This window comes from Rhinolophus sinicus, chromosome 8 (assembly GCF_057876585.1).
Source record: "Rhinolophus sinicus isolate RSI-liver-muscle chromosome 8, RSI-T2T, whole genome shotgun sequence".
NCBI classification, from domain to species: Eukaryota; Metazoa; Chordata; class Mammalia; order Chiroptera; family Rhinolophidae; genus Rhinolophus; species Rhinolophus sinicus.
Window position 1 is genome coordinate 10393519 of NC_142508.1, and position 12031 is coordinate 10405549.

Genomic DNA, 12031 nt, shown 5'->3' on the forward strand with positions numbered 1-12031 from the left:
AAGTAACTTAATCTCCCTGCGAGTAAGATAAAGCCCCTTATCTGTAAAATGGGAATAGTTATACAGTAGTCCCCCCTTATTCACAGGAAATACAGTCCAAGATCCTGAATGAATGCCTGAAACCATGGATAGTACTGAACCCTATATGTACCATGTTTTTTCCTATACATACTATGATAAAGTTTAATGTAATAATTAGGCACAGTTAAGACATTAACAATAATAATAAAATAGAACAGTCGTAGCTATATTGTAATGAAAGCTATGTGGATGTGGTCTCTCACAACATCTTACTGTCCTGTACTCACCTTTTCACTTAAAGGAAGCACTTTAGAGCTTCTCTCTGGCAGATCCGAATTGCCAGCATCCCTACTCTTGCGCTTTGGGGCCATTATTAAGTAAAGTAAGGGTGACTTGAACTGTGGTACCAGGACAGTTGACCTGATAACCAAGATGGCTGGCTACTAAGTGACTTAACAGGCAGGAAGCGTATACAGTGTGGAGAGACGCTGGACAAAGGATGGTTCACATCCCGGGTGGGATGGAGCGTGGCAGTGTGAGATTTCATCACACTACTCAGAACGGCACACAGTTTAAAACTTCAGAATTGTTTCTTTCTGGAATTTTCCATTTAATATTTTCTGACCTCTGGACCACTGTTGACCATGGGTAACAAGCCACAAAAAGTGAAACCGCAGATAAGGGGAGACTACTGTATCTATCTCATAGAAGTTTTGTTAGAATGAAATGAGATCAGTCCCTTCCAGGAGCTTTGTATGTGTCTGGTTCTTAACCATGAACATTTTTAGTTGATCAGATTTGGCTGGGTCTGTTGTGTGCTGGGTACCCTGCCCTCACCACACTGGGTGACCCTGTGGGGTTGATAAACCAGGTGGGCAAAAGGAAGGGCAGAGGATGGAGGGCGAGCTTGGTGCAGGTTAGATACCAGTGCAGATGGGGAGGGTAGAGGAGACTGGTGTGTGGGCACCTGTTACTGGAGTCCCTCCCCTCCCCTTCCCAGCAGCCTCCTTAGTGATTGTGCAGCTGGAGACGTTGTAGAGCAGGAATCAGTGAGATGTGCTTCCTGCCCCTGTGTGTGCATGGGGGAGGGGACACAGTGACAATGCGTTGACACTGCGCCTAGGTGGATGTTGTCCCCTTGACAGCATAGCAGTTTGGAGAGGAGGAAGTCATTTTAGGCGGGAAGATGAAAAGACCCTTGTGGCGTTGTTACCTTTGAGATGCAGCAAAGCAAACTCTCAAAATGTGGGTAGCAGGTGGTTTGGAATGGGCCTTAAGTTCAAGAGGGGTCAGAAGTAGGCGCAAGGACTTGCGTCATTTGCATGGGGCTGGGGATTGGAAATCACAGGGGAACTTGAGATTTCTGTGGGGAAGAAGAACCTTAGTGACAGGTCATTAACCCGTGTGAGACCCTGACCAGCCCCCTAACCACTCTGAGTGGTGGCTCTGTGTGCCATTCTCCTTTGGGGCAGGCAGGTACATACACGTGGCCCTTTCTTTGCAAGTTTGGCGAACTGGTCCCTTGTAGAAGGCAGGGACGTGACTTACCCATAGTGCTAATAAATATTGGCTATAGGAGTGGCTACCGGACAAGGGTCTGGAAAATGCTTTTTAATGTGAAGTGCTATAGGAATTCAAAGTAAAAGGTGGTATTATTAAGAAAGGATTAGATAAATTCATGGGACAGAGAGCTACACCTTTCTTACGGGAACTGAGGCAAGTATTCGATCTCCATAATACTTCAGAATCTGTTTTCACTTAGAACAAGGGAAAAATCATATAGGACTTTTCTTCCCAGTTTCCTTTCAGCCACTTGATGTTTTACTAGTGGTACTAATAGTTCTGACATTTTTGTCATCAGAGTTGCATTTATAAGGGGCTTGGTCCTTTTCTGAACCTAAAATACGTGAGTTGAACTGGACTGAAATTTGAAAATGTGCTTCCCAGCGTGACTTCCTCAGGGGAAACAGCGCCGTCGCCCCCAACTCCAGTTGAGCGTCTAGATTCTGGTCTCATGTATTTCTGGTCGCCTTTCCCATCCAGATCTGGAATTTGGCTTCAAACAAACTAACGTTCCTGAACTCCTATAAGATGAAGATGTCGGTTATCCTGGGAATCGTCCAGATGGCTTTCGGCGTCATTCTCAGCCTTTTCAATCACATGTGAGTTTTATGGTTAACTTTCCACCGGTTGGTCTGACCCCGCAGTGACAGGGACAGAGCCACCAGTTCACTCTGTGTCCCTCTGTGTGAGTGTACTTTCTACGGGAGTGCTTTCCGTGTCTCTTGGCTTGAGCCAGGACAAGCTGGTTTGCCAGAAATGGCACCTCTGTTTCTCCTCAGCTGAATTCCCTCAAAGGTCAGTGCACCTTTCACTTCACATATATTTGAGGGTTTGGAAAGGGGCTGGCAGGCCCCCAGCACCTCCTGTCCCCCCAACCTGGAAGACCTGCACTGGTGCTACATCCAGGCTTAGCTCCCACCAGTGTGCAAATGGGGACGTAAGTGCGTTTTGACCAAAGTGCCCTCAGATTCTGAATTGCTTTGGTGTAATTTCTTCCTACTGGCACTTCTTCCTTCCACTTCTCTGGCTATTCCTTTCCTTCTATCAAGATCCCTTTCTGGAAAGCTTCTACAGCTTATTTATGCTAAAGGTATAAATCTTTGAAAACAGCTTCAAATTGCCTGTTCAGAAGCATCTTGTGTGGACATGGCAGCTTGTAGGTGTTGCTGAAACCCCACCTGCCAGGTAGTTTAGGAGTAAGTGCAGGCAGCGTGGTGCCACAGAAATGATACAGAGTTTGGAATCAGAAGTTTAAGTACTGGTTCCAACTTTTAATAGCTGTGTGATGCTGGACGTGCTGTTTGACACCTCTGAGATTGTGTAGTCAGAATGAACTAGGTTATTGTGTGGTGACAAACACGCCCCCAAATCTCAGTAGCTCAAGACCATGACACATGTCCATTGTGGGCCCACTGGGGGCTCTGTTCCTGTCATCCTCAACATGGGTCCTGGGCTGATGGGCCGCCACCGGCTGGAACGCTGCCAGTTGCCACGTGTGGAGGACAGTGGTCAATCACACATTGACTCTTAAGCTTCCATCTCGAAGTAACACCTGCCACTTTCATTCCCATTTCATCGGCCAGAGCCAGTCATGTGGTGACCCCGGGTGGGAAAGGCCAAATAAGGACTAGGACACCTAGTAAATATTTTAGGCTTTGCAGACTAGACAGTCTCTGTCACAACTGCTCAGTTGTGGTCTTGTGGCGAGAAAAGTGCTATTGACAATACGTACACGGATGAGTGTGGCTATGGTCTAATAAAACTTTAGGAATGCTGAAATTTGAATTTCATATAATTTTCCTGTGTCAAACATATTCTTCTTCTTTTGATCCCCTCCCCCAACCCTTTTAAAATATGAAAACCATTTTCAACTTGCCGCCTGTACCAAGAGTGAGGGCCATAGTTTGCTGACCTGTCTTAGGGCATTCGTAGGAGAAATCTTCTAAGTCACCCTTATATATCTTTGTGCCTTTGAATGTGTTGATAAAAGCTGGGCCTGCATTTGAAGCTTTGGCCAAATCACCAACTGTCGGTGTGGGCGTGACCTTGTTTCAGACCTCACCTTCTAGACCCTGGTTCTCCAGGAATGTTTTGTACAAAAGCACTTCCTCTTTTCCATTTGTGCATGACTGCTGCTTCCCAGGGCAGTGGATGCAGTGAACAACATCTTGTGCTTTGGGGAGAATAATGAGTTACTGATATTTTCTCCATGTTCTATCTCGTTTGTGTGTCTCCCGCCCCCAGATACTTCAGAAAAACACTCAACATCATTCTGCAGTTTATTCCGGAGATGATTTTTATGCTGTGTCTGTTTGGGTATCTGGTTTTCATGATCATTTTCAAGTGGTGCCACTTCGACGTCCATGTGTCTCGCAAAGCTCCGAGCATCCTCATCCACTTCATCAATATGTTTATGTTCAACTACAGCGACTCTTCAAACGCACCCCTGTACCAACATCAGGTATTTCTAGGTTTCTTTCTTCTGCTATGCACTCGACTGTGTCAGATCTCTTATACTCTTGAGTATTGCAGAGAGTAATGATTTGCAAGACTGAGCCGTCTTTGCACCCAATCAAGGTCTTTACATTTCAGGACTTTTATTAAATGAGGGACAAGGCTGAGGGCAGTGTGGTGGTGCAGCTCCAGCGATTCCTGTCTGGGTAATAATGCATGAGACGGGTATTACTGTGGGGTGGAAAATGGACTTGTACGTTGTCGGAAGAAAGAAAAGCTAATCCTTCAACGTAATTGGCTTGAAATTGTAAATGCTCCACGTAAAATTGGATAATCTCGTATTCTAAAAGTGAGCTCTAGTTAAGGTTCCCAAGAAAGAAAATGGAAATAGAATCAAGAAGCGGCGTCCCTCTGTTCATGCGGGGAGTGGGTTTGTGGAAAACTGTGGCCCAAACTCAGGCTGTCCTGTGAGCGTCTGTGGCTCGTTGGAGGTGCTTCTTACTCTTTCTTCTCGTGGCTCTTCTTTTGTGGACAGTACCTCCCAACAGCGGGACTTGATTACCATTCTGATCTCTTCCATTTCTTTCAGCTTCATTATCAACTTAATATTTTATTTTTAAAAAGAATAAATGTCCCTTGGGAGCTAAATATAAATACAATTAAGGGAATAATTCTTTGCTAACCCAAATAATTTGTTTCCTCTGGCTTCTCCCAGTGATTAACCTGATTATGTTGCTTGAAGGTAGGTTTTCACTAAAGGAAGACCCACTTCTATAACTTCTGATTCCTCTGGGTCAAGCTCTAGGGCTAATGTCCCAATGCCAGGTGACCCTGTGGTGTACCTGTCACCTGACTGATTGCTCATCTGGGGTGTCCTAGGGAAAGCCATGGTCCCCCTATGGCCATACACGTCCCCATAAGCTTGATTTCTAGTTGTGTTCTCTTCCCCTATAGAAGCAAATAAAAAACATGTGACAGGGCAATTTTTAATGAAAATAATAAGGAATGACTTTAGGTAATAACCAGAGAAGACCTATACTTCTGAAAGCTCTCTTGTGGTATCGCACCTCACTCTGATAGCACCTTTTTGTGATACAGCAGTAGTAACCTTGAACCACCCATAGCTTTTAGCATTAAATGAATGTATTTGGAAGGTTTATGTGCTCACTGCTTGAGTCTGAATGAAAGTGTGCTTGGATTTCCCAAATAGGTCTTCTCTTTTAGGCAAAAGACTCCAATTCACCAAATGTTTCATGTGTCACTAGCTCTTGTCATAAACACTGAAACCCACACTTAGTCTGGAATATGCACTGAGCATTGCATAGTCGATGGCGTTTCCAGCTTTTTTCCATTAAAAAAAAACACAAAACATTATTGGGAGTTGGCTGGTTTCCCCAGGCCCTAGTATGAAGATGAATGATCTTGACACAGTTTGAAGTTTCCATAACCTCATTTTGGGGTCAAACAGCTGGAAGAGATAATGGAAGTTGATAAATACAGCCCCTTCCCAGCACTACCCTGGCTGTTTTGGGGCCACGTTTGAATATCAAAGAAGAAGAGCAACAGATAAACATAAATCTCCAGTTGCTTTGTACATCACGAGGGGGCAAGACTCGTTTAAAATTGGACAATTGGTTTCTCTTCCCCTTTTGAGCGTGTAAGTGGAGGAGGATAAAAGGTTGAACGGATAAGATGTTCCCACTATCATCACGGTAATTCTTGTTACCATTGGGATAATAAATGGCCTCACTAAGAACTCGGCCAGAACAGATGAAGACGTGTCAAGGCTGAAGAACCATTTTTTTCCTTTTATTCTGAGCACCTCGATTCCAGTCCTTTCACTAGGTCGGACCAAGCCCTCTGAGGCCTCCTGGTTCTTTCGATGATAGCAGCTTTGAGTCACTCCTCAAAACTGGTGACTAGTGAACGCATGAAAGAAGAGACGGGGTTATGTGGGTGAGAAAGGAAATATGTAAAATGGGAGCGCTCCTGGGTTTCAAGACAGACATAAAAACCATAGATGCCTCATTGCAAAGCGAATTGTGAGAAAGAGACATGGAAGAGAGTTCTACATAGGTTTCCCAGAACCCCTTAGGTAACTCACACACAATGAGAACATGCGTCAGGTGGAGATGGTGAGGGATTTTTTTTTTTTTATGTTCAGCATAGCATATATTTATTTAAAAATTCCAACTAGTTAATGTTTTTTATTTTTAAAAAATTGTCATACAAAAGTAGTATGTGTTCATTGTAGACATTAAGAAAAAAACTAAATTATATATAACATGTAATCTTTTTAAAAAAATTAAATTCATTGGGGTAATTGGTTCATAACAGGAAAGGTTTTTTGTTTTTTTTTTTTTTGAAAGAGAGAGAGCTGAGATAATTGTCTTATACTGGAAATATAATTACTGATTGAGATAATGCTTGTGACTTAAAGTGACCCAAGGACTTTGGGTTACCACAAAGCGACTGGTAAAGTCATGGGTCCAGCCTCACCTTTCATCCAGGGCCAGAGGCTAACTGTTCCCCATGGAACAGAGTTAAAGGGACAAATAAAGTTGCCCTGATGATGTGTCTCATGAGTACTTCTTGTTCAAATGACTGGTTACATATGGTTTGACTGTATATTAAAAGGTTGCTTAGCGAATAAGGAATAAAGAGGGTGAGTTTTCAGTGCCTCCCCAATATTACACTGGGAACCACTGGACATTTCTCTATTGGCAGTTAGAATGGTCAAGGTATAAAGGTGACTGAATTCACTGAAATGCTTTAGAGCTCTCAAAATAAAACGCCACTGAGATGTCCTATAGTTAGCACTTTTTTTATCATAAGTATGCTGTGTGGTTACCTTAAAATGATAGGAACTTACCATTTTGTTCTTGCAGCAAGAAGTCCAAACTTTCTTTGTTATTATGGCCTTGATTTCTGTGCCATGGATGCTTCTGATCAAGCCGTTAATTCTTAGAGCGAATCATCGGAAATCCCAGGTAAGAGTCATTTGTTTCAATTCACTCACCGTGGGTAGGAATGTGGGTTCCTTGGAAATAGAAATCCGGGATTTAGAGAGAACGGTGGGCTTACCAGGGCCTGCAGGACAGTAGTGAGGTGAGTAACTGGCCTTCCCCAGGTATACTTCCTTCTGTAGAGTCCAACTTTTCCTAGGGGCCTTCCTAGCTCTAGCACAATGCTCTATTAATGGCAAACATGCGTGACTCTTATGTCTTGCAAACTTTGCTCGGGGCGTGTGTGTGTGCATGTGTGTGTTTGCTATATGATATTCCCTTGTGTCAATATACCACAATAATTCAGTTCCTCTTCATATATTGATAGTAATTTGGCCTGTTTTCAGTTTTAGTAATTACAAATAGCATTGCTATAAACATCCTGTGCGTGTCTGTTGGCATATGTGTTTTCAGAAAGTTGCAAGTAACTCATTTAAAATTGATTTACTATTTTGTGACAGCACGCAGCTCAAACATTGTGAGATGCTTAGTTAAGGGGACTGCAAAGTATATTTTGACTGGGGAAGAGGAGTCACTACGATTCACAAAGTCTCGTATCATGCTTCTTTCTACAAAATTATTCCTGTTCATTTTAACCAATTCCAGGATATGACCAGAAAAGGCAAGAGTTAGGGATGGAAACGGAGAAACTATTTTCTGTTTCTTCTTTGGTGTTTTCTTCCTTAAGTTGAGAGGGAGAGAAAATAGGATTTTAAGAATTCAAAGTAATATTAACTTGAGTCACTTTCCTCACCATGGGACAAGGAACCCACGTGGCCAAGGGGAAAGGCTTACCCAGAACCCCCTCTTGGTACCGGACACCCTGGAATTCCTGGCCAGATGGACTCAAGCCCACTTTTAGGCCCTCAAAGAGCCAACCGCACCACTGGCATTGGTACCACTGGGCCCTATGTGTGGGGAGTGTGGGTAGATGGAATGTGGATGTCGTGGGAGGGCATCTGCACAGATGTGCACGGAAGACCTTCGTGCTGTGGGGTGCAACCAGAGGTGATAGCAAAAGGATGGTGTACCATGGTACAGGGCCAGCCCTTCTGAGACTCTGAATTTGAACCTGGCCTTTCATGTTCTTATGAGGATTTATTGATCAAGATAGGAGGCTAGAACATACCTCATTTAAGAGTTTGTTGGCTGGATTTACAGCCGTAAATATTTAAACATATGGCATGCAGACTTCCATCCTGATGTTTGCCCTGGGCCCTGCCAATATTAGGTGCAGACTCGCTAAAGAAAGAAAGGTGAAGATGCTTTCATGCCTACATTGCACTATCCCACCCATGAAATCATTCTAGGAAAACTTTGGACATGGACATTATGTTTCACAACGACTTGAAAGAAATATTCTATTGAAATTCACGGATAAAACCAGGCCAAATGGAATGGTGACTACGCCTAGATTTTGTTTTTTCTTTGATTTTTTTTTTCTTAGCTATTTTTATAAAGTGATGTTTTTATTTTAAAAAGTATATTTGTGTTAGAAAAGTCATTGTTTTAGACTGTGGGGGCTGCTGTAACCAAATACCACACACTGGGTGGTTTATAAAGAACAGAAGTGTATTGCTCACCATTCTGGAGGCTGGAAAGTCCAAGGTCAAGGCTCCAAGACGCTCATTCTGGTGAGCGCCCCTTTCCTGCTTCATCGTCTGCGTTTTCTTGCCGTGTCCTCTCCTGGTGGAAGGGGTGAGGGCTCTCTCTGGGGTCTCTCTTATCAGAGCACGAATCCCATTCATGAGGGCTCCATCCTCAGGACCTCGTCACTTCCCAAAGGCCCTGCCTTCTAATACTATTGTCTTTGGGGTTTAGGATTTTAACATATAAGTTTTGGTGGCGGACACAAACCTTCAGACCATAGCAGTCTTTCATGTCCTAATTTTGCCTGTAGAAATCTGAGTGTTTAGGTCCCAAGGCCATGTATGTCGAAGGTACAGCTGATGATTTGATGACTGTGTATTTTTTTAAACAATAGAAAGGCCCACCTGTCCCTGCGCTGATTTACCCTCAAGCCTGAATCATTTGGCACCTCCTGCAGCACATGCTCTGGAATCAGATTGCCTGGGTTTGAATCCTGGCTTTGCTGCTGACAAGCCTGACCGGCTGTGTGATCTTGGGCACATTTCTTAACCTTTCTGTGCTGTAGCTCACCGCTGTGTAAAAACAGGGTGATCATTGTGCTTCCGTAAAAAGACTGTGATGAAGGCGAAATGAGGTAATACAGAGCTTAGAACAGTGTCTGGTCTGTAGCTAATATTTAACGAAAGCCTTTATTTCGGACAGAATTGTTGTGATTCTGATTCTAAGAATGAATGTAGCACTTCCTTCCCTTGCTTGCTGACAGCTGCAGGGATCCATGATCCAAGGACACGCCGCGGAGGACATTGAAGGTGACAGCTCCAACTCTTCCCTGCGTGGCGGTGATCAGGCCACTTCTGCAGGTGCCCACAGGACCCAGGATGACCATGAAGAAGAGGTATTTGGGACCCGACACCCTGTGAATACTTCCCACTTCGTACAGATTCCAGAAGCGGATCTGGTCAGGGGCGATAGTCAAATACTTAAGAGCCAACACCAGCCCATCAGAATGAACTTTGGCAGCAGAGCTGGGAGGGTCCAGAGGACCCTACTGCTGGCAGCCCTGTAATTGTTGAGTCTTGGGGAGCTGGGAAGGCCCCAGGGGAGGGGGAGCGCCTAGGAGGAGCAGAGCAACAGCTCCTCACCCACTAATCGAGGAGCACTGCAATATTTTAGCACAGGTGCTGCTGTATCTGTGACTGAGGTGAGTATCAGCGTTCAGATCTGGTGACCTAGGAAGCCCTCAATGTTACTGAGTCCTCCTGGGCTCAGAACCGGGCCCCTGGGAGTCAGCTGCGTTTATCATGAGCTTTCCCATCAGTGCCCCTCACAATGTGAGAGCAGAGCCCAAATCTAGCCTGAGATACTAGAGCAAAACGTGGGTGATTTTATTCCCACCCCCCCTCCCCGGTGTAGCAGCACAGCTGCTGTCACCTCCTCCTGCCTGCACCCTGGCTCTGCCGTCACTTTGGTGACTACTTATTGTAACATTATCTGCCTCTCCTGTGAATTCAGGATTTGTTTGATTCTGTCCCCCCTCCCTGCCTTCTCTGTCCAAGGGCAGCCACTCCCCTCCTCAGGAATGTGCTACATTTTCCCAGATAGAGGCAGGCAGCTGGCTGTTTTACTGCCATGATAGAGGTCCCCCACAATCCGCACCTGGTTGGGGGTTTTCGCTGGAGCTCTTTTCTGATTCTGGAGTGGGGGCAGGTTCCTGTGATGCTGAGGTGCTGCAAGGAGCTCCACTGGTGACGTTAATTACTAAAAAAAAATAATTCATTTTAACTAATGGATGGTCAATTAGAATTAATGAAAAATCTGGATGATGGAAAATTTTCCCCGCAAGATTCTAGGTACAGAGAGTAACCACAGTAGTGGCTACTGATAGTACTAAGCCGGTCAGACCTGCTGGAAGGTTTCACAATCCAACGCACACAGCTTTGGACTCCTTAAGTCCCAGCCTGTTCAGGACAACCTCCTTCATCTGTTCTCACACCACCTCTGCCAATTGACTGCCCTTGTTTGGGCAACGTCAGGCTCCCCCAGGTATCATCACCATGGTCTCCCATCACGAGACAAACACAGTCTTGGCTCTGCTTCCCTCTCAAAATCCTCTCCCACTTCTCTCCTCACCAGGAGTTAGCCAAACTCAAGGTTAAGGGCACAGTTCTCCAGACTGCCAAGTCTGCCCAACACTTTTGACACTAGCCACAAGTTTGGGAGACTCCAGGACCACCCTCATTCAGACCAGCCAGTTATAAATTCAGCGTCCCCTCAGACTCCTTCAGGTTCAATAATTTATCGACTGACTCATGGAACTCAGGAAAGTGCTATACTTACAGTTGGATTGTAACAAAAGTGCACAAATGAGAACCAGCCAGAGGAAGAGGCACATAGGCAGAATCCACTGGGAAAGTTCCAGATGTCACGCTTCTGTGTCCTCAGAGATGTATTACTCTCCCAGCAGTACGTGCACAGCACTGCCAGCCCAGGAAGCTCACCTGCGCTTCAGTGTCCTGTATTTTATTGGGGTTCATTATGCAGGCGTGATTGATCAGGGGGTTATAGTCAACCTCCAGCTCCCTCCCCTCCCTGGAGATGGGGCTGGTAATACTGGCTCCAAGCCTCAACTCTCTAACCACACACGGTTGGTCTTTCTGGTGTGGCCAGTCTCCACATAAAGGATCACGTGTGGTCCCAGGGCTCACCAAAAATTACAACGACATTTCCTTCACTTGGGAAATGCCGAGGGCTTAGAGGTTGCCTCCTAGGAGCCAGGACATAGCTGGACCTCTCTTTGAACAGGGTTAATTCTTCACTACACGTTATTTCTTTACCCTGACCCTCTCTGCCCACTCTGTCCGTCTCTGGCCTCCCCACCCTTCAGTTCCTCCTAGCTGTTTTCATTGCTGAATTGAGAGGCGTTGACTTTTGTCTCTTCTTCTCTGAAGCATCTGACATCGTTGAGCACACCCTCAGTTCCTTCCTGGGTCTCTCTCCATCCTTGACTACAGCCACGTGGCTTCCCCTGGTTCTCTGACCTTTTCTTTTCAGCAGGAGTGTCTTTCTTATCTCGGAATGAAGACGTTTCCCAAGGCTGGGAGCTCTTCTTCCTGTGATCTTTCCCTTGTGGATATTCTCAGTCTTCTTAGCTCCCAGTGTCATTCCTCCCACAGGTGAGGTCCCAGGTGTCCCTTTCCAGCCTGGACTTCTCTTCTGAGCCTGTTCTGCATCTACTGTTGTGTGCTGAGAGATTCGTGGTGCATGGGCAGCTACCACCTGGAATGCAACATGTCTGAGAATCGACTACTCATCTCCTCCAGTTTCTCCATTTCTGTCAGTGCCATTCAGTTAGCTACTCAGACTCAAGACCCTCAGAGCCTTGGGTGACCCCGACCCTA

At 45.3% G+C, this 12031-nt stretch overlaps 1 protein-coding gene across 12 annotated transcripts in view; it reads left to right on the forward strand.

Moving 5' to 3' along the window:
* ATP6V0A4 (ATPase H+ transporting V0 subunit a4) overlaps window positions 1-12031 on the forward strand; it is a 57317-nt gene that overhangs the window by 42246 nt on the left and 3040 nt on the right. For all 12 annotated transcript variants that reach the window (XM_088799900.1, XM_088799903.1, XM_074315313.2 and 9 more), the window contains 4 exons: window positions 2065-2183; window positions 3829-4045; window positions 6927-7028; window positions 9397-9528. In XM_088799900.1, coding sequence (XP_088656026.1) covers window positions 2065-2183; window positions 3829-4045; window positions 6927-7028; window positions 9397-9528 — 570 coding nt within the window. The remainder of the gene's footprint in view (window positions 1-2064; window positions 2184-3828; window positions 4046-6926; window positions 7029-9396; window positions 9529-12031) is intronic.